This window comes from Anopheles coustani, chromosome 3 (genome assembly GCF_943734705.1).
Source record: "Anopheles coustani chromosome 3, idAnoCousDA_361_x.2, whole genome shotgun sequence".
NCBI classification, from domain to species: Eukaryota; Metazoa; Arthropoda; class Insecta; order Diptera; family Culicidae; genus Anopheles; species Anopheles coustani.
The window spans coordinates 36,108,182-36,127,513 of record NC_071288.1 but is presented as its reverse complement, the minus strand read 5'-3'; the positions used below and the strand labels follow the sequence as shown (position 1 = coordinate 36,127,513).

Genomic DNA, 19,332 nt, shown 5'->3' with positions numbered 1-19,332 from the left:
CGTTTTTGCTATACACCGAGCTAGCGGAATTATGAAGAAATGCATCGAAAACCCAAAAACGTCAAAAGATAATCAACAAATATACTAAAAAGTAACAGTTTATGGATTTGAAAAATTTCCAAAAATAGTGAAGTTATAGCGTTTTACAAGTAGGGATCAAAATGACCCCTAAAAAGCATTCTAGGTATAGTCAAGTTGATTCTCGGAACTGGTCGAACAGAAAAATCGGAAAAAATCTTTTTGTTTTATATATAGCTTTGGATTTTAAGAAAAGCCTTTTTTTTGTAAAAATATTCAGCCGTTCTCGAGATATTAAAATCGAAATTTGCGTTGGGGTCAAAATGACCCCAATTTGGATTCTAGTGTTAAAGGGCAGCTTCCTAAACTCTACGATGTATGCCAACCGAAAATCATAATACAAGCTAAACGATGCCTTCGGCACGGTCCAAGTACGACGAAAAACGAAGAAATTTCTTCGAAACGTAAGCACTAATCGGAGAGAATTCCAGGAACTTACCGGATATCCTCCGGCTGGATGCTTTCCGTAAAACGCAGATTGTTTTGTTCCAGATTTGTTAGTTTGCGGCTGCGTTTGTTATATGCGTCCATCACTTCACCGTTCAGTCAACGTAGATTGAGATTCATGAGCCTGAATGAATTTGCTTCTGCGAATCATGAGCTATATGGGCTCTTGCATGTTGTGATTCTATAAATTTGAAAAGAAAATTGAATCTGCTCAAATTCATGAAGGTCCCCGCGACAACCGGGGACCTACAACAGCCGAGTAGAACATCGGTTAGAAAACAGGCCCATGAGAGCCGAGGCACGCTCTCGAGTGCATGGGTTTGAATTCCAACCAAGACCAGGCCTTCCACTATGCGAGAGGACAGACTACCCAAGCACACAGGGAAAACGTCTAGTATGCCTTTCCAGGGTAGACAAGACGGTCGTAACGGTTATATGATTCGTCAGTGATTATGAATCTTTGTTGTGAAATTCATTAATCTCCATAGATTCATGAATCTTTTTGGATTCGTTGGTAAAAGATTCAAACTACTGATTCGTCGAGAGAATCATAAGACCCAACTCTAATCGCACATGGATCTCTCGAACAAGCGATATTTAGAACATGGGTTCAATAGTCATTTTAGAAGAATGTTGTGGAACGATTAAAATTTTTTAAGTTTTGGTCACAGAGTTGATAATTTACTACGTGTTTTGTTTTTTTTTTTTTTAAATCATACATAAACATGTTATGCTTGATAGAGTCTGATAAATCACCTAATGCCACGTAACAAATCAAAATGTAATTAATCTGATAGAATGGCAGTGCGTACTAAAAAATTAGTACAAACTTCAGTTCCTCTGAAAATATTATTTATGCAGTTTTTATCAAACATAAGAACAATTTCATACAATAACACAGTAAATGTTCCTTTTCTGTGTAAATATTCACATCATGTACAGTAAACTGTTCAATAGTAATTGTTTTCTCCATATGGAATAGTACCTTGGTTAGAGAAGGATCCTTCGTATATATCGTATATCGATGTACGAGTATAATAGTTTGTTGATTATATTTCGTTCTATTCCACGTGTCTTGTTAATTGCAAATTATTTGGAATTCGAATGTTTCAAGAGGTGAAACTTTTGGATTAATTGTTAAAGTATTGAATATTGTTTATCCAACGGTCCAATTAAACATAAACTCCTGCGAGGTGAATATCTCTTTGCGTATACACCACTTGTCAAAAAAAGTATAAAAACGGACTATCTGTCACTTTGTAATAATAAATGATTCTGAAGTCAGAAACGCAGCGGACAGCAGAAAACTAAACGCAACGCTAGGTAGAAAATAAAAACACCGTCGTAATGGCTGGTCTGGTCCAGGACTGTTTCTCCATTGGGAGCACGGTGGAGTGTACAACCTGCTACAACGCTAACATCGAGGGCGAGGTGCTGGCATTCGACCAGCAAACGAAGATGCTCATACTAAGTATCCTTTTCAAAGAGGCGTGAAAGTAAACTACGGCAAAAAATGGTTGCACGTTCCAGCTACACACTGGTCGTTTGCATACGTTCTCGACAACTACGGTGCGGGTGGTTTCCCGTGTTTGTTCCTTCATACGGAATGCTCCAAACCGCTTTCTTTATTGCTTTGTTTCGATTCCCTCCGTAAGTTTCCTTAGCTAGCTTTCTCAACCCCCAAACAGAATGCCCGTCGGCTAGTAATTCTTCAAAACTGAATGACGTTTATATCGTCAACCTGGCGATGTGCAGCGATGTCCAGGTGAAAAAGGAAGCATGCAAATCTCCGGAGCCACCATTATCGTTAAACCTGCAGCGTGTAAGTGTTTTGATGCTTGTATTACACACCAGCCCATTGCTTGTGCAATGCTGTTTTTGTCTAGTGCTAGCAAAGAGTATGCACTTCGGGGTACCAAAGTTGATCTTCACATCCAAGAAGTTCCTTCAAAAGCATTTCGAAAGAGTTCGTTCCGTTTGGCACGCTGCAATTAACTTTTGCTACCCTTCGCTTTCAGCTGAGCACCAGGGCTAGAAATCAGGTGGAACAGAAAAAGTGTCAGTTTTCTGCGCTTGCTGCCGGCGTCAGCCCAGAAGGCCAGAACCTCTTTATGGCTATTGCACGCACTATCTCTCAGGTAGGTGTTCGCACCGGGTATTTGCCGGGAAATTCCATTCTGCCAAAAGCAGCAATATAGAGCTTTCTTCAAACACGGTTATTCGCATAGTGATTTAGGTTCATAGGATTTTTACTTACACATTGCTTTTCTGCCCACATTTTTGTTGTAGGTCACCTGGTCTGGTCCAAACATTGTGGTTTTCAAAGACGTCACGATAACACCTCCATATAAAGTAGACAACGTGAATGGTCCCCCGGACCGACAGCTAAGCTACGTGAAGAAAATTGTAAGTAGCGCCCCACGATTCGCGACCAGCTTTCCAATGGCCTTTCTAGCTAATAATGTTCTCCGCCCGTTACCCCATTTCTGCACAATCAGGTGGAAAAACATTCGGACGATCAAGCCGGCATCACTAAAAGCACATCGGCCGACATCGCTGCCAACTGATTCGGGCGAAAGAGGAATGCGTGGCACCATGGAGTGAATAGGGGTGGGGGATGGTGGTAGCCAGGCGAGAACGCAGAGAGTTTACGTTTGTTCGAATGTGGTACTTGTAAAAGCCCCGGACGGACTGTGTGCTTGCGTGATGAATGCAGGTGGATAGGATCACGGTATGGTTATGCGATTAGAGAAGAATAGATCGAGTAAAATCACGAAAACACGGTGAACGGTGAGCTATACATGGATATAGTTTTAAATTACAATTTTAACCATATCCGAAGCCGAAGTTTCTTAGGAGAAACTCCGCTCGAAGGACCCCATGGGAATGGTGCGCTTGGTAAGTTTTATGCAATTATGTTATAGTTTTTATTTCGATGGCGTGATCACCCTGAATAGTAGTAAACGTCATTATTTTATCAGCGCTTATAAAGTCTCTTCTTTGAACTCATAGTTAAAATTATATTTAGGCCGGTTTTATGTTACTGGATTCATTCCATTCCTGGAAATCGTAGGCAAATCATAGGCCGTAGGTTGTTAAATAAGTTGGATATAATTCGAGCAGGTATTAATCAACCGTCTTTGCATAAACAACAGGTAAGAATAAAAAACATACCATTTTTTCTTGGGTAGGTCACAAAATCAAATGAAACATAAACACGCTGTATGTTAATTATTTTTAAATTTTCATCAATTTTTTTATTTGGCATTTTCACCGTTTGCTCTCATTTTATTATTTTGTTTAAGTTTATTTCAAACTGTGCATAAATTTCCGTCTCGCGTTTCCTTGTCCGATCGCACCGGATCTTTGAATAAATAATAATACATCATAAATACTTAGCATATGCTCGAAGCCTTTGTGACTATTTACACTCGGTTTGAATTTGCTGGAAATCGGCATGAATTTTGGTCGATTCTGGAAGGTCTTCTGCCGGGTAAAAGATTACCTTGGTAGCAACTCTAACATCTATTGTTTAAAAACTTGAACCATTGTGAGTTCAACGAAAAGGCAGTTTACGCATAAACGATCGGCATATTCATTGCAAGAGACTTGCACTTCGTACCTGCTCTATCAATAGGTATAAAGGATGTTGATGAAAGGTTTTCGTTGCTTAACTTACTAATTTGCTTACTTTAAAAACAGTTTGTCCCCTAGTGGCCTCTACCAAAACTTTTTCACACCAAATATGCTGCCCATTAGATCGCGATCGAGGAAACTGAACCCGGTGTAGTCCGGTGAATCACCCTGATCGTTATCCTGCACACTGCCACTGTCCGCCCCACCATCGTCATCGTCGTCTTCATCATCATCTTCGTCGTCATCATCTGAAAATGGAGAGAGTGAGAATGAATAAGCACGATAACAAAATTTCACTAAATTATGCAAATTGCCCCGTTTGAATATGGCAGCCTGAACTGTCTTCCCCCCGCACGGTGCCACTCACCAAGTCCAAATCCAAACAACTCTTCCTCCTCGTCCTCGTCGTCCTCGTCCTCCTCATCGGCCACATCGATGTCGTCGACCGGTGGTAGCGGTTCCGGATCCATAACGGAAAGTCCGCGAGGTCCAAATTTGAAGCAGGAAACTCGCAGTACCGCCTCCACCTCGTCGTCCGCCCGCAGCTCCAGCCCGAGGCATGCCTTGAATCCTTCGTTTGCCTTCCGCGAGATACCGTAGACGCGGCCACAGAATCGATTATAGCCACCGGGAAGTGGTAGACAAACCGGTGTCGCTCTCCTGGCTGCGAATGTGCGCAGAGAAATGCAAAATAATAAGCATCGCTATCGCAGGGATGAAACCCTATCCGGTTTCCTTCCCTCCCCCGCCTTACCGGAGATAACGCGGTTCACGATCATTCGATCGGCAAACTTTACTCCGACCGACATCCGGTCACCGTCCAGGTACTGTATGACGGCACAACCCGGGCCCTTGACCGGGAAGAGTGGCACGTCGATGTCCCGGCAGCAGTTACACTCGTATGCCGTGCACCGACAGTACCGATTAATGATGCTCGAGTCGTCCATGTTGACCACCGTCGCTTCGCTGACCGTTTCCTGCGGAACCACGTTCGATTCTTCCAGCACCTCGTTCACCACTTCCGGGCTGGCCACTTCATCCTCGATTTCGTTCGTTTCTGTACTTTCTGGCAGCGCTTCGCTACCGGCATCCTGCTGGGTTTCGGACGCCGACACGTCCTCGTAGGTATCGACAACGTTTTGCTTTTGTTGACCCAACTTACTGCCACCGGGAATGAGGTTCGATGCAATGCCTATCAATGGAATGGCAATTATGTTTATTTGTAGAAAAAAAATTACATATTTTAAGATGCTTACTGTCAAGCTTTCGTGCGGTAGATAGGTGAAGAACCGCGCATAGTATGCCTATGGTCCACAAATTCAACAAAACCCGCATGTTATATCCTTTAAGATTAACTGTCGAAGATGAGGATGAAATAGTAAAACATTATATTCAAACGAAAAACAAAATCATAAAATCTTTGCAAAACGTTAGTGAAAATGGGTAACGAACGAAATGAATTCACATCACACATTCCAACCGGTCACAACACCCGATCGAACTCGATCGATAGGATCGATTCTGTTGCCGTTGGCCCACTCGCCGTACCAACAAAAAGAGGTCACATATACGCATAATGTTTTCTTTTCGAAACTTTCACGAAATTTACGAACCCATTCCAACCCACCCTCGCTGCGTGTATGACGTTGGTGGTGTCATTTCTCGCTAGGGTGTTTGGAACCGCGACATGAGTATTTTCATTCAGTGCAAATACTTAACATTCGTAGCCACGGGTGCAAGTTTCAAGTCGAATAACTGAGACAATTTATCTAATGCTAATCTTAAGAAATTAGATTAATGATCACACACAAGCTCGTAAACTATGTTCAAATGAGACAACGCAGTCAAGAAAACGGTTCCGGTAATTGGTGGTTGGAAAGTAAAATTAGCAACTTAGCAGCTTAACTTACTTAGCTGTAAAAGGTATATGTTTACCGCTAATCGACGCCAACCACCCGAGGGGCAGAGTCTAGCTGGAGCCACTAAATGCTTTTCAAATCTGCGAATGATCTGAATTCTAAATGAACGAGCCAATGATCACAGTTATGTTCGGTAATTGGATCGTTCGGCAAAATGTTAGCGAGAGAAAGAGCCGGGCCCGTTAGACCGTTAAGGGAAGCGCAACCAAAATCATAAAAGAAGCCCAGATTAACTTCCCGGTGTTGTCCAGAAACAAGAGCGCAGCGGATTGACTTCGTCGAAACCGTTGGCTCGGTTAGTTTTGGATTGATTGGCTATATGTTGTTAATTAGAGCGTGTACTTGAGATTTAAATATGGCATACAGTTTAATGGGCTATAATTAATAAGAGACAAAAAGATGGGATTATTTACAAGTTATGTGAAATTTGAAACCATGCGTAATTTAAAAGTTGAGACCTCATAATCACGCTTTAAACCATGCCTATTTAAACGATGCTGTAGGAAATTACTTTTTAAATTTTAAATTTAAAATAAGAATTTTTTTTCTGCTGTGAAACTTAAGCAATGAGGGGTTTGTGGGTATAAAGTATGCTCTCATGAAACTAAGTTTTGTAGGAGAAGATAAATTTCTCTTTAAAAAATAATCCAAAAGTTGCACTTCTTCTTGGTATTACAACCGTCTTTGGTCAAGTCCTTAATGGGTTTTTCTAACATTTTCCCTTTGTGTACGGGGATAGGCAATCTTCTCGTACAGGGGAGAACCCGGTGTCGGTTGGGACTCGAACTCCAAAAGTTACATACACATTTATTATTTCAAATGTACCATTGAATGTAATTAATGTTATTGAAAATAACTGTGAGTTGAGGAGAGTTTTATTTCATGTGTTTGCGTGAGGTTTAAAGATTTCATTTAATTTATTTTTTTTTTATTAACACAGACTACGTAAGGTAATTTTATATGCCTCAACATGGTTAAAATGAGCAATTTTTTAAAATGGTTTTTGAGTCACGTGGATAATTTTCTGCCTCTATTCCGAACGGAAAAGGAAATCTTAACGCAGGAAATTCGTCATTTTTAGCTTGTGGCTTTCAAAAGCTTAATCTAGCAAAATAGGAGAACCGAAAGCAAATTAAGATCCCGACATATGGTGAATGGAAGAACATAATCGGTTACTTTCTGCGAGCAATCAATTTTATCACTTCGTTGTGAATCGATTCATTCTACATTACCGTAGCAGAATGTTTTGGCATTCGTTTACAGATGAGAAAAGAAAAAAGATGCAGTTCTGAAACGAAATTAGGCCGTTCTCACATAACATCCGCTTCACTGCCATTCCATTGTTGGCAACGTGCAAACACGAACAAGAAACTCGCTTCATTAATTCTTCCAATAACCGTTAAGAAGGCATACACCGTTAATTTTGCACCGGGGACGCGTTCCGCTCATCACTAAGAACAACTTTAAGAATAGGCCTTAAACACGAACTGCACAAAGAGTTAATGGTGTCACCAAATAACACTTGAACCATTGCGCAAACGGAACGAATCAAATTTGTTGATTTGGAATGGATGTTGTCCAATCTTTCTTTGTGCAGCTGTTGATTTATTAGATTTTAATTCTCTAATTTTGTTACACTTAATCTTATTGTAAACTTTTTAATACGGTAGCGTATGAAGTTTAAAAAAAATGTCCACAGTAGTTTTAAAGAATGTCCCAAGAAAACCCACTGGACCTCGGCGCCGCACAACACTCCGCTAAGAATAAACTCCACTCGAAGGAAAAAATACACCTTTACTCCGTACCTTTGCTCGTCGAAGTCTCGCGATCGTCTGAGCAGATGATCGGAAGAAAGCGGCCCATGACACAATTTTTGCCCATTCTCCATTCGGATAGTCGGCGGTTTTTCATCCCCCACTCTACCGGATCTTCCGGCCTGTCCACCCTCCGTTGGGGTTTCCTTCGGTTCGATTGGCTCGTTTGTTTGTTTCTTCTCCCAGCGACCACGTTGATCTCCCCTTCGTAGCGGCAACGCGCGTTGCGATTCTAACGGTGTTCTTTATCTCTTTCTTTGCGCCATTCCTTCATTACCATCATCTTGATCGCGCCTTCAAAGAAAGCATGCACAAAACACACAAACGATCTTTCGCGGTTAAAGCTTCTTTGGGAAGCGGGAGCGAAGGAAACGCAAGATCAATCATCCAGCGTAACAGGTGTGGGATAAGAATTATGATCGTGTGTTTTTTTCGTTTTTGAACCACAGCAAGCAGCGCCTCAGAAGATCACGTGTGTTGCTTGGATATTGACCGTTGGGAATTCCCAGACTCTTATCGTTAAGAAAATAGAAACGAAAAGTCTCACATCATTCACGCAAGTGTGAACGAACGCATTATGGTTCACGGTTAACGATCAATCAGTTTTTCGATATCGATCGATGCACCATCGAATTGGGCCAAAACGAAAATTCGTGCTGGCATTTGCTGGGAATCCAACGATGGGAAGCATGCACGCACCACACCAGAAGCTCCCATCCAAGGGGGTAAAATGTGTCAATTTCACGTGTACGTTTTGTACGGCCGGGGACAGTTTCTTTATGTTTTGTTTACTTGCTGTTGGCGGCCGTGAGGGGGAATGTCGCGAGGAAGCCAAAGCTTTCACTAGCGAAAGGTTCCCCGACATCCGCGAGGTTTGGGACGGTGGGTTTGGTTGGTTCTACTTTCGGCGAGGGTTTACAGCCAGGGGGGGTGGGGGGGGGGGGAGGGGGGGGGGCAGGGTAAATGGTTGGCGCTTTCCATACTGAAATTTTGTACGAGCATACATGGTGCATTTTTCGCTAAGTATGGAATTTTGAAAGGGAATTCCTTTGAGTAGATGCCTCATTTTTTTACAGATGCAGGCATATGAACTTTCGCTATCGTCGCCATTTTAGCATATGACTGTAAAATAATCGGTAGTTACAGGAATTTTTTTTTTTTACTATCGCCTGATTATAACCAGGTTCAACTTTTTTTACTACGATTATCGAAACGAATTGCCAGGGGTTGTGAATTTGTTACAGATCTGCAATGGATCACACAGTTGGACGAAATTCGAACGTTGAACTCGTTAAGTTTGGATTTGGGATTGCAAATGATGATGATAAGACAGTCGAGAAGGTCGCAGGTAGCTCAAGATATAAAATATAGTTCATCAAACACTGAGCGTGGAAACTAGGGCATTACTCTCCAGAACATTCACATCCAACTCTACTCCATTCGTCAACGGTCACCATCCATCACACAAAGAGGTACAACTTAGATTTCCCAACTTGCAAGAGGGGACCATTTTTCGGACTAAGGTACGTATTTTCGTATTGTTTTAGTTAACACCGCCAATTACCAGTGGTTCATAATGTGATGATACTAATCAACACTACTAAAGGGCCCAATCTTGACTCTTGGATACAACGGTCCCGAACACTCCCTACGAAAGGTAAATCGCCGAGTCCTCCTGAACAGCTGTTTTCAAAATCATCTTGGTTTTATGCATGATCTAGCTATCCATAAAAGTATTCATTTTGCGCCTTCTGCCTTTGCAATCGCACCACTCGTGCGAAAGTTGTTTGTTTCAAGTCTTTTCCCAAACCGCTGCTTTTCTGTTTTTTTTTTCTCGATACCCCTTTTTGATTTGCAATTTTTGACATCAGATATGACAAGATATGCTTTTGTTGTTTAAAGTGATTCGTCTTCAAAAGAATTTTCATTTGAGGAGTCTATTTAAAAATTAGGGACTAGGGGCTAAAAAGCTAACTATTTCAACCGTTATTTTAAATTATGACCAAGGTTCTTGAAGCTTGTTGATGCCAAGCTGCGCTGTCAGCTCCGTTCTAGTGGTGGGGAAATCAAACCCCCACAAGGCCTTGGATTTCCAAATCCGAATCCCAATCTTCTTCTTGGGGTAACGACCTCTTGGTCATGCCTGCCCGTTAAGGGCTTACCGCACGTCTACACGGCGCTGCGACTTTCCTGCGACCGGGGTTTCTGCGACCACGGAAGTGTCAAAGTAATCAAAAAATAGCCTAGGTCGGCCATCTCGTATGTCAAAAGTGTCGCAGAAACTCCCGGTCGCAGGATTGTCGCAGCGCCGTGTGGACCTCCGGTTACGGGACTTGTTTCCCTGCTGTACGTGGATAGTCAGTCCTCTCGTGCAGGGGAGGGTCCGGTCTCGGTTGGGATTCGAACCCACGCCGTCGAGGTGGTCGGCCCCGGCGCTCATGGGCCGATTTTCTAACCGTCGCTACCGCTCGGCTGTCGCGTACCCCCAATCTGGGATTCGAATATCCAAATCTTAATCCCCATCAAATCTCTATAACTAAATGTAGAAAATAAAAACATTGCACACATTTCCAATGTGAGGTTCACCGTTGAAAGTAATTCTATTGATTATGAAAATCAACTAATGTATGGAAACAATGGACATCGCAGGTATTGACCCGGGCACTATGATTTTAATTTGTACCACTTTCTGAAAAATAGGTAAATATTATTTTAAATAAAAATATGGTAAAAATGTTAATCAGGTTTTGGTCTGAATCATTGACACTCCGTGGGATAAATGTAATGGTAGAATGTCTCAGATAAACGGTGTTTTACAGTATTTGTTTGCGAAAAATGGATTAATGAATTTTTCTCGATCTTAAGTGATATCCCTCAAAAAATTTAATCTATATCCAATCCATTGTATTGAGCGATCGATTTGCAACTCACCAGCTATCTGAATTAGGCCACAATAAATTCAAATAGATTCAAATCAAATCGAGTCCCACAAAAATCAAAACTGATTCCAATCCCACGCTAGTCAAATCTGATCTGAATCCTTCAAATGGGATCCAATCCTTTAGAATCCGTGAATTGATCGAATCTTCGATTCTGCCAACACTAGTTGACATCTGTCGCATTTCATTCCAAAATACTTACCCGGCGAACGCATGTGGTTTTATGAGTTTCGTGTGTTCTTTATACAATTTCTTCAGTGAATCAACATACTTGAACTAATATTACTATCAAACAACCAATTAAATTAGAAAAAGCAAAATGCTCCTCGCCGACAAACCGTTCCGGGTAAGTGGACACCACTGGTCGCATGTCTTCCTGGACTTCTTATAGACCATCAATAACAACATCAATTTATGTATTTTTACAGACAACAAATGATTCCGTGGAAAACAACGATTCCAAAATGCAAGCTTCCGATGGATCAGATGATGATTTTGCTAGTGAAAGTGATGAATCCGGGTTTTCCGAAGAGGAAGATTCCGACGATGCGGTAAGTAGTTTATCTGCATAAGCAATTCTTTAGATCTCCTGCCTCTAACCGTAAGCATGTTTTTTTGTCGTAGCTACGAGAATTGTTCCTGCAGAATAAACTAAAGCCGGGTCTGAACGTAATCCAGAAGGTAACACACGCACCAGTCAACGACCAGGAAAAGCTACAGGCTGCCTTAGAGATGATCAAATTGAAAGCCCCTTGGATAGAACGGATGGATCTGGTAAACGACCTAGCTCCACTCACCCCGGAGCTGGCCATTCAGATAGAAAAGCATGAGCAGAAGCGTGAAAACCAGTTCAAAGGCAATCGCAAAATCCCGTACGTTGCGCCCGAGCTTGATCCGGTACTGAACGACTTCAAGCGCGAGATCATGTTCCACCGACAGGCACAGGCGGCCACGATCGAGGGCATCCGGCGTCTACACGAGCTGGGTGTGACGACGAAGCGCCCGAATGACTACTTTGCCGAAATGGCCAAATCGGACGAACACATGAAGCGCATCACCAAGGTGCTACAGGACAAACAGGAGGGTATTGCCAAGTCGGAGCGGATCAGGCAATTGCGCGAACAGCGTCGAATTGGCAAGCTGATTCAGCGACAGGCGACCGAAAAGCGTGATGAAGAGCGCCGTAAGATGCTGAGCGATGTGAAAAAGTTCCGCAAGGGTAAGCTGGCCAATCTTGACTTCTTGGACGGGGACGGGGACGATGACGAGGGTCCGCGTGGGGATTTCCGCAAGTCTGGTAAGCCGAAGCCCAGCAAGAAACAAGCCGCTAAGATATCAAGCGGTAAACGTAAGGCGCGCGATGCGAAGTTTGGTTTCGGTGGGCGGAAAAAGGGGATGAAGCGCAACACACGGGATTCGTGCATGGATGATGGGCGTAAAAAACGTCCCGCTGGTGGAAAAGGTGGGGCGGCGAAGAATCGACCTGGAAAGTCACGACGATCGCAAGGTAAAAATCAAAGGAAGAAGTAATTACCATTAATCAACAGTTATTTTGGAATGATCATTTGTTGTCTAAAATAAAGAGTTAAGGAATCGTCACCGAACTTAAACAACCTTATCAATAAACTTCGGAAGAAATCTCCCTATTTACCAGTTACTGTTTTTCGGGCCATAAGGGATGGAATTGCACCGCATGTAAAGGGGAATATTTATCCGCATCCAAATCCCATTTGACCAACATACAGGTGGCCGTTGATTTTAATGACAACATACAACGACTTGGTACTTTCATTTTCCCATGTTTAATGATACATAAGCTTTTAGTCATTGTTTTAATCAATCCATATCCACAATCATACGATATTACGATAACCAACAGAACATAAATCAACTACACACGAACGCAACCGCAAACCGTACCCCTAGTTTTCATCTCGCCCCAAGCAATGCCTTCGAGTGCACGTGCTTACGACGAAAGACCGAGCGTTTTGCGCACGATCCTTCTGGCAATTTTGTTGAACTCTTCCCTATTTTCGCGCCACATGATCGCCGCATCGACGTTTGCCCCGGATTCATCATTTGGCTCTGGAAAAGTGCAAAAATGCAAGTGTAAATTAAAAATGGCTATGTCGAAGAACTGTTCAGATATGGCGGACTACGTTTTTTATGTGTACTTATAATTTGAATGCATGTTTAACCTGAACTAAAGTCAATTTTGCCATATGATAAATTCTTAATAACTATTTTCAAAGCTTACGTATGAGCTATTATTGATGTATATAATTTTAAAAGGTTTCCTTTTGTAAAAATACTGTTCTACGAAAATTGATTGCAAGCAACTTACCAGCCAACATACTGACTACACTTAGTAGGATCTTTTCTACACTTTGCACAGGGCTCCAGCGCTCTGCGGACAGTTCATATCCTGTGAGAAAAGGCATTTCATTAGAAATTCTACATTAAAAAAAGCTGCTCCGAACAAACCTAATGGATCATCGCCTGGTGCATGTAAAATAGATATGCATACACGGCCATCAGTGAAAACTGCAAAAAAAAAGAAATACGATGTATCAGTTGAAACCACTGTCTTTTCCCCGCCCCGCTTTTCTCATACGCACTATTTGGATGGAACATTTCACAGGTGAACTTCATCTTCGGCGGACTGAGGGGATAATCTGGTGGAAAGATCAGTTTCGCTGTGAATATGCCGCCCTCAAAGCATGTTCCTTCTGGACCTCTGCAACGATAAACACATATCGGGGGCATCGATTCAAGGGTGAACTTTGACCAACAGATGGATTCCACAACTCACGTAATTAGTGCTTCCCATTCAAAAAAGTTTTCCTCGCTGATTGGACCCGCGATGATTCCTTCCGGGGGGTTTAGCGTGAGCTCTTGATAAACGATAAATAAAAGCAATCTGTTCAATGTACTGACAGGCCATTGGAGCTCTAGGGAAACTAAAACTTTCACCAACGTAGTAACCAGAGTAGGATGAAAGTGTAAGATGGATATGCTCGGGATACTTACGCCTGTATTCGGCCATCAAACGTCGTAAGGCAGATCCCGCCATGGTCTGGAGCGGTGCGGAATTTTGGTAAACAATAGTCGAAACTGTTTTCCCAGGAAAAGTTTCTCTTTTGCGATACAAATAAATAGAACGTAAAAATCTGGGTTTCACTTTGACATTTTATTCGTTGACTGAGTTGGCTGTTTTGACAGCGCATGTTTGTTTACGTCGTTCAAAAAGGTGTCTTTTCTGTCGATTGTAGTGGGAGGAACAGCAGGAGGGGTGCGGTGCTATTTTAAATCGACAGGTTTTATGTAAATTTCCTCGTTATTACTACGGTTACTCATCAATAAGATCAAAGAGTGCTTGGTGATTTTTTACAATGTTTTATTCCGTTAACTAGCACATGACAAATTATGCTCGTTGGACTTACAGTCCAGCTTGGAGACCGAATCCGGGACCTTTAGGCTCTTCCGTCAGCGAGGTTAGCCCACCAACGGGTTCCGAAGCAAAACGTCCATTACGGGGTCCTGGACGAGGCTGCTGTCCTTTCTTCAAACTGGACAATATTTCTTCCGTATCCGCTACGCTCAAATCCTCCTAAAGGGAAAATCAGTTATGCTATCGTAATTGAAACGATCAGTAATAGGAGGAATATGTTGTACTCACATAATAATCATCATTAACAGCCAACATTGGCGCATTGACACAAGCACCCAAGCATTCTACCTCGGAGATTGTAAATTTACCATCCTTGGTCGTTTCTCCAACGCCGATGCCCAAATTTTTCTACAACAAAATGAGAACATTATATTGTGCACAATACGTTGAATACCTATTACAGCAATTTACCATACCTTGCAAGCTTCCAAAACTTCATCTGAACCACACAACCAGCACGGCGTAGTGGTACACACTTGGATATGGTACTTTCCAGTCGGTTTACGCATGAACATTGTGTAGAAAGTGGCCACTTCGTACACTCGCATGTGCGGCAATCCAAGAATATCCGCTACTTTATGCATGGCCGAGATCGGGAGCCAACCATGTTGTCGTTGAGCGAGATCCAGCAAAGGAATCATGGCACCACGTTTGTGTCCCTCGGGGTAAATATTCAGAATAGCTTCCGCTCTCTGTAAAAGGGACAAACAGCTAGTGAGTATTGTTGTTGGTGTGCCAAGCAAAGATTCACCCGCGTTTGTTTGGCCCTACTTTCCTTCTGATTTTCGGCAGTGAAGTCGAATGGGATGTTCGGGTTATCCTCTGGTGAATCGCGATGGACAAACAGATTATCGCTCATTTTGACCGCCGAGGTGCTCAGCGGCCGGGTAGCGCCGAGTCTCTGTAAAAGCAAAGAAACTTATGTAATACACCTGCCATTTTCCAAATAGTGCAACACCCGCTGCTCTCGCAGTTCATCGATGCTGTACACTAGCTGATAGCTTACCAAGGTATTGGCGAACAAACGCAGCATTGCTATTGTTTCGCAAGCAATTTCTTTGATGGCGAAATTTTTGCAACAAAAATCAGAAATCCGAAAATTCTATCAAATGTCAGATGTGTGTTTATGTTCGAGACGAACTGAATGACAACAATGATTTTGTTCGTGTCGTTATATGGAATTCAGAAAAAGTGCTGAATTAAATTGAATAATAAAAACAAAGATAGTAATGATAATTGAGATAAAGTAACTGCCTCAATGATAGAAACATGTTTTATCGACTAGTACGTTTTTATTAACTGATATATTTAGTGATAAAACCTCACCATTCCTTGAAATATATTGAAACGATTTGGAAAGTGCTGAACATCACATTCTAAACGTAACAAGCATCTGTCAATTGAAAGCAATGTGATCTGTCAAAGTCGGAAAGCACGTTGTCGATATTGTTCACGGTTTCCCAGACGAGAAGCGGTTTTCTTTTAGGCGCTGATCAATAAATTACTAGTTTTTAAAACATTTTGGTGCAGTGGTGGTGTTTAAAAGTGTATAAAAATGTTTATACTCTACGAAACACCGGCAGGTTATGCCATTTTCAAGGTAAGTACCCTTGAGGAGGGATAACCCGGTGCCTAGCTCCGTAGCGGCATGCATTGGCACGCGCGGGTGTACAACAGCATGTTGTGCTGTTGTTGAGGTTATAATCTAACACATTTTCTTTTGCCTTGATGTATTTCTAGCTCTTGGATGACAACAAATTCAAGGAGATAGATAATCTCTACCTTGAGTTCGAAACGCCCGAGAAGGCATCGAAAATGTAAGTGTCCCAAATTTCTCCGAAGATCATCGCCACACTTCCACGCGCTCTCCCCACAGACGCAAAGTTCCACTCGATCGTTGAAGCGAACGGTTGAGTTTTTAGGCGCGTCTAATATCAACCAAAACATGAAAATTCACATTACGATCTAACAAGGCTTAAGATATACGTAAATTTTGCTTTTATGTACATTCCGCCTAGCGTCGGGCGCTTTTATGATGAGCGAAGTTATCTTCCTATTAGTCTTTGCTAACCATTCCCCCCGCCCTTCTCGCCTCACACAGTGTCAAGCTAAAGCATTTTGAAAAGTTTGCCGATACTACCGAGGCCCTGTCTGCGGCCACGGCTGCCGTTGAGGGTAAGGTGTCGAAAACCTTGAAGAAGGCTCTCAAGAAACTGGTGGTCGATGATGTACAGAATGAGCTGCTCGTGGCCGATGCAAAGCTCGGCAACGCCATCAAGGACAAGCTGTCGCTGCAATGCGTTGCCAATACGTCGGTGCAGGAGCTTATGCGGTGTATTCGTTCGCAGTCGGAAAATTTGCTCTCCGGGCTGCCGAAGAAGGAAATGACCGCCATGTCGCTCGGTTTGGCACATTCGCTTTCCCGGTACAAGCTCAAGTTCTCGCCGGACAAGATCGACACGATGATCGTGCAGGCACAGTGCTTGTTGGATGATCTAGACAAGGAGCTGAACAACTATATGATGCGGGTACGAGAATGGTAAGTCTTAACCATCGCGTGGGAAGCCTCGAATGTCTGAGGGATCATATTTTTAATTTACCATTGTACTGTGTTCCGCAGGTACGGTTGGCACTTCCCCGAGCTGGGTAAGATTTTGACCGACAATGTGGCCTACATTAAGACCATCAAGTTGGTCGGCATGAGGGATAACATGGCGGAGACCGATTTATCCGACATTTTGATCGATGAGTTGGAACAGAAGGTGAAGGAAGCTGCTGAAATTTCAATGGGTAAGTAAGGTTTAATATCCTTGGACGGGACATATTTGTTTCGCTTTGCATTGTTTATATTCTGTACGTGTTTTTTTATTTTGTTAGGTACGGAAATTTCCGAAGAGGACATCACCAATATTCAGAACCTCTGTGATGAAATTTTGTCCATCCATGAGTACCGATCGCACTTGAGCGAGTATTTGAAGACACGTATGATGGCCATGGCACCGAACTTGACCGTACTCGTCGGAGAAACAGTTGGTGCCAGGTTGATTGCGCACGCTGGTTCATTGGTTAATTTGGCGAAACATCCAGCCTCGACCGTTCAGATTTTGGGTAAGTACAAACACACTCCGGTGAGGATACCAAAATGCCTAGAAAAGGAATAACTAAGTATTTTTTACAAACATCCCACAGGTTCCGAGAAGGCGCTATTCCGCGCTCTGAAGACCAAGAAAGACACTCCGAAGTATGGTCTAATCTACCACGCCAGTATGGTTACCACGGCGTCGATAAAAAACAAGGGTCGTATTTCACGTTCCCTGGCCGCCAAAGCGTCTCTGGCCACGCGTGTGGACGCATTCGGTGACGATGTGACCATGCAGCTCGGAATCGATCATCGAGCCAAGCTGGAGACGCGATTACGCATTCTGGAGGAGGGCAAAAATACAAAGTTGTCCGGTGGTAAGGCGAAGGCGAAGCTGCAAAAGTTCCACGCCACCAGCGAGGTTAAAACGTTCAAGGTTGAAAAGGACAGTACGCTCCCGTCGACGTCTAAGCTGAAGGTCGAAAAGGACGTTGAAGGCGCAGCTGTTTCCCAAGTGTTGTCGTCCCCAAGAAAGATCAAAGCCGAAGAAGACGCAGATAGTGCTCGCCCTGCAAAGAAGAAAAAGGTCCAGGAAGTAAGTAAACGTCTCATCAAAAATCGTTCTTTCTGTAATTAATAATGTATTTTCCTTCCTAAAGGTGGAAGTAAAGATGGAAGAAGAGGAGGCTGTGGACGAGCCGGAAACAACCGAATCGGCCAAGAAGAAGAAGAAAAAGAAGAAGGTCAAGACCGAGGATCAACCAGAAGAGGAAGCTGTTGAAAGCGTCGTGACGGAGGTGACATCGTCGGCGAAAAAGAGCAAAAAGTCGAAGAAAACGGAATAATCTTTTAAAGTAAGGAGATGCAAATATGCAGACAAATGAAAAGGGAAGAGTTTATGATAGAAGCAGTGCAGTGCAGTGCTTGCAGGCAACCAACACAAGGAAGTTGTACACTTGTTTTGATCGATGTTTACAATATTGGTCTTATGTTTCCTTAAGAATCTAACCAGACAATATTTTAATCGAGCGTAATCCATATTTCCTAAACTAAAGTTGTTCCGTACAGATGATTCTTTCTCTTTAACAACGTCTGTATACTCTCTTACTTCATTTGATTCGCTTTTTATTCAATCATTATTGTAATTTCTTACTTCAAAAGGTCCGCCGCAAAGGTGGTGCTGATTACGCGTAAGTTGTGCGTAACTAACGCACCTGGAAGTGGATTATTTTTCTTAGTTAAGCAAACCATAAAGTTTAAGATTTATAAACACAGAGGAAAGTTGTGTGAAATATATTGAAATGGTAGATTTACACTCAATTTATTAACTGTTTCGCGACAGAAATAAATTTCTAATTGTACCCCATCTATTTCACATACCTTTTTCGTAAAGAGTAGTAATCAAATCCGAAAGTAGCACTTTTGAGGCAGAATGGATACTAAAGAAATCTAAAACTGTATTCGTGTGTAAAATACTACCAAATGTTGTGTGTTAATGTAATAATTTCTAAATTCATCCAATTTAGTTTACGATAGAAAGAGAACATGTTGAAATATGTAATCATTCTATGGCTTACCTAGTTTTTTTTTTATTTTTTTTTAGTATCACAGCATTTTTTAGTTAGTATCACAATTGTAAGCTGTTTATCAATATTAACATTTCAAAAATGAATTTTCTTTGATAAAAGAATTAATGGCTTATGTTGCGATACACTGCTATTTAAAATCAAGAACTTAGCTTATCAAGAACATGAATGTAATGGAATTTACACTTATTTTTAAGTTTTGGCGCAAGGAACTTCCCCATCGCATATCGCCTACTGTCGCACGAATAATAAGGGGTTGCAGATGTTGTTCATATCAGTTACGCACTGTAAGTAATAGAAATATGGCACCAATACATCTGAACGTTTAGGAGAAGGATACTCGTTCACAGGCAAAGGTGTTCCTATCAGGCTAACCTGAATCA

At 42.3% G+C, this 19,332-nt stretch overlaps 6 protein-coding genes across 8 annotated transcripts; 3 read left to right on the top strand and 3 right to left on the bottom strand.

The window, feature by feature from the left end:
* The first annotated feature begins 1,800 nt into the window (after positions 1–1,800).
* LOC131261175 (protein LSM12 homolog A) lies at positions 1,801–3,325 on the top strand. The gene is made up of 5 exons (XM_058263124.1): positions 1,801–1,996; positions 2,214–2,347; positions 2,544–2,663; positions 2,815–2,931; positions 3,024–3,325. Exons 1-5 carry the CDS (start codon positions 1,873–1,875, stop codon positions 3,090–3,092), a joined length of 564 nt encoding a protein of 187 aa, XP_058119107.1. The 5' UTR covers positions 1,801–1,872; the 3' UTR covers positions 3,093–3,325.
* Positions 3,326–4,245: 920 nt separating this feature from the next.
* LOC131259355 (uncharacterized) lies at positions 4,246–5,496 on the bottom strand. The gene is made up of 4 exons (XM_058260827.1): positions 5,418–5,496; positions 4,916–5,353; positions 4,529–4,825; positions 4,246–4,409 (listed from the first exon to the last, which is right to left on the bottom strand). Exons 1-4 carry the CDS (start codon positions 5,494–5,496, stop codon positions 4,246–4,248), a joined length of 978 nt encoding a protein of 325 aa, XP_058116810.1.
* A 5,540-nt stretch (positions 5,497–11,036) lies between these two features.
* On the top strand, positions 11,037–12,471 carry LOC131272303 (probable rRNA-processing protein EBP2 homolog). 2 transcript variants are annotated; one of them, XM_058273987.1, is made up of 3 exons: positions 11,037–11,065; positions 11,262–11,384; positions 11,458–12,471. In XM_058273987.1, exons 1-3 carry the CDS (start codon positions 11,057–11,059, stop codon positions 12,361–12,363), a joined length of 1,038 nt encoding a protein of 345 aa, XP_058129970.1. In that variant the 5' UTR covers positions 11,037–11,056; the 3' UTR covers positions 12,364–12,471. The 2 variants fall into 2 exon arrangements, with proteins under 2 accessions (XP_058129970.1, XP_058129969.1); XM_058273986.1 differs by having other exon boundaries at positions 11,040–11,179.
* A 99-nt stretch (positions 12,472–12,570) lies between these two features.
* Positions 12,571–14,025, bottom strand: LOC131260637 (ubiquitin-conjugating enzyme E2 G2). Its single transcript, XM_058262409.1, has 6 exons — positions 13,864–14,025; positions 13,646–13,727; positions 13,452–13,570; positions 13,318–13,377; positions 13,178–13,258; positions 12,571–12,918 (listed from the first exon to the last, which is right to left on the bottom strand). Exons 1-6 carry the CDS (start codon positions 13,904–13,906, stop codon positions 12,800–12,802), a joined length of 504 nt encoding a protein of 167 aa, XP_058118392.1. The 5' UTR covers positions 13,907–14,025; the 3' UTR covers positions 12,571–12,799.
* Positions 14,026–14,193: 168 nt separating this feature from the next.
* LOC131260636 (NADH dehydrogenase [ubiquinone] flavoprotein 2, mitochondrial) lies at positions 14,194–15,411 on the bottom strand. Its single transcript, XM_058262408.1, has 5 exons — positions 15,291–15,411; positions 15,056–15,185; positions 14,701–14,972; positions 14,513–14,632; positions 14,194–14,443 (listed from the first exon to the last, which is right to left on the bottom strand). The coding sequence occupies exons 1-5, from the start codon at positions 15,315–15,317 to the stop codon at positions 14,273–14,275; spliced, it is 720 nt and encodes a 239-aa protein (XP_058118391.1). The 5' UTR covers positions 15,318–15,411; the 3' UTR covers positions 14,194–14,272.
* A 308-nt stretch (positions 15,412–15,719) lies between these two features.
* Positions 15,720–18,676, top strand: LOC131261289 (nucleolar protein 58). Of its 2 annotated transcripts, XM_058263289.1 has the most exons (8): positions 15,720–15,884; positions 16,025–16,101; positions 16,386–16,823; positions 16,905–17,074; positions 17,162–17,392; positions 17,474–17,841; positions 17,899–17,958; positions 18,023–18,676. In XM_058263289.1, the coding sequence occupies exons 1-8, from the start codon at positions 15,840–15,842 to the stop codon at positions 18,206–18,208; spliced, it is 1,575 nt and encodes a 524-aa protein (XP_058119272.1). In that variant the 5' UTR covers positions 15,720–15,839; the 3' UTR covers positions 18,209–18,676. The 2 variants fall into 2 exon arrangements, with proteins under 2 accessions (XP_058119272.1, XP_058119271.1); XM_058263288.1 differs by having other exon boundaries at positions 15,725–15,884; positions 17,474–17,958.
* Positions 18,677–19,332: the final 656 nt, after the last annotated feature.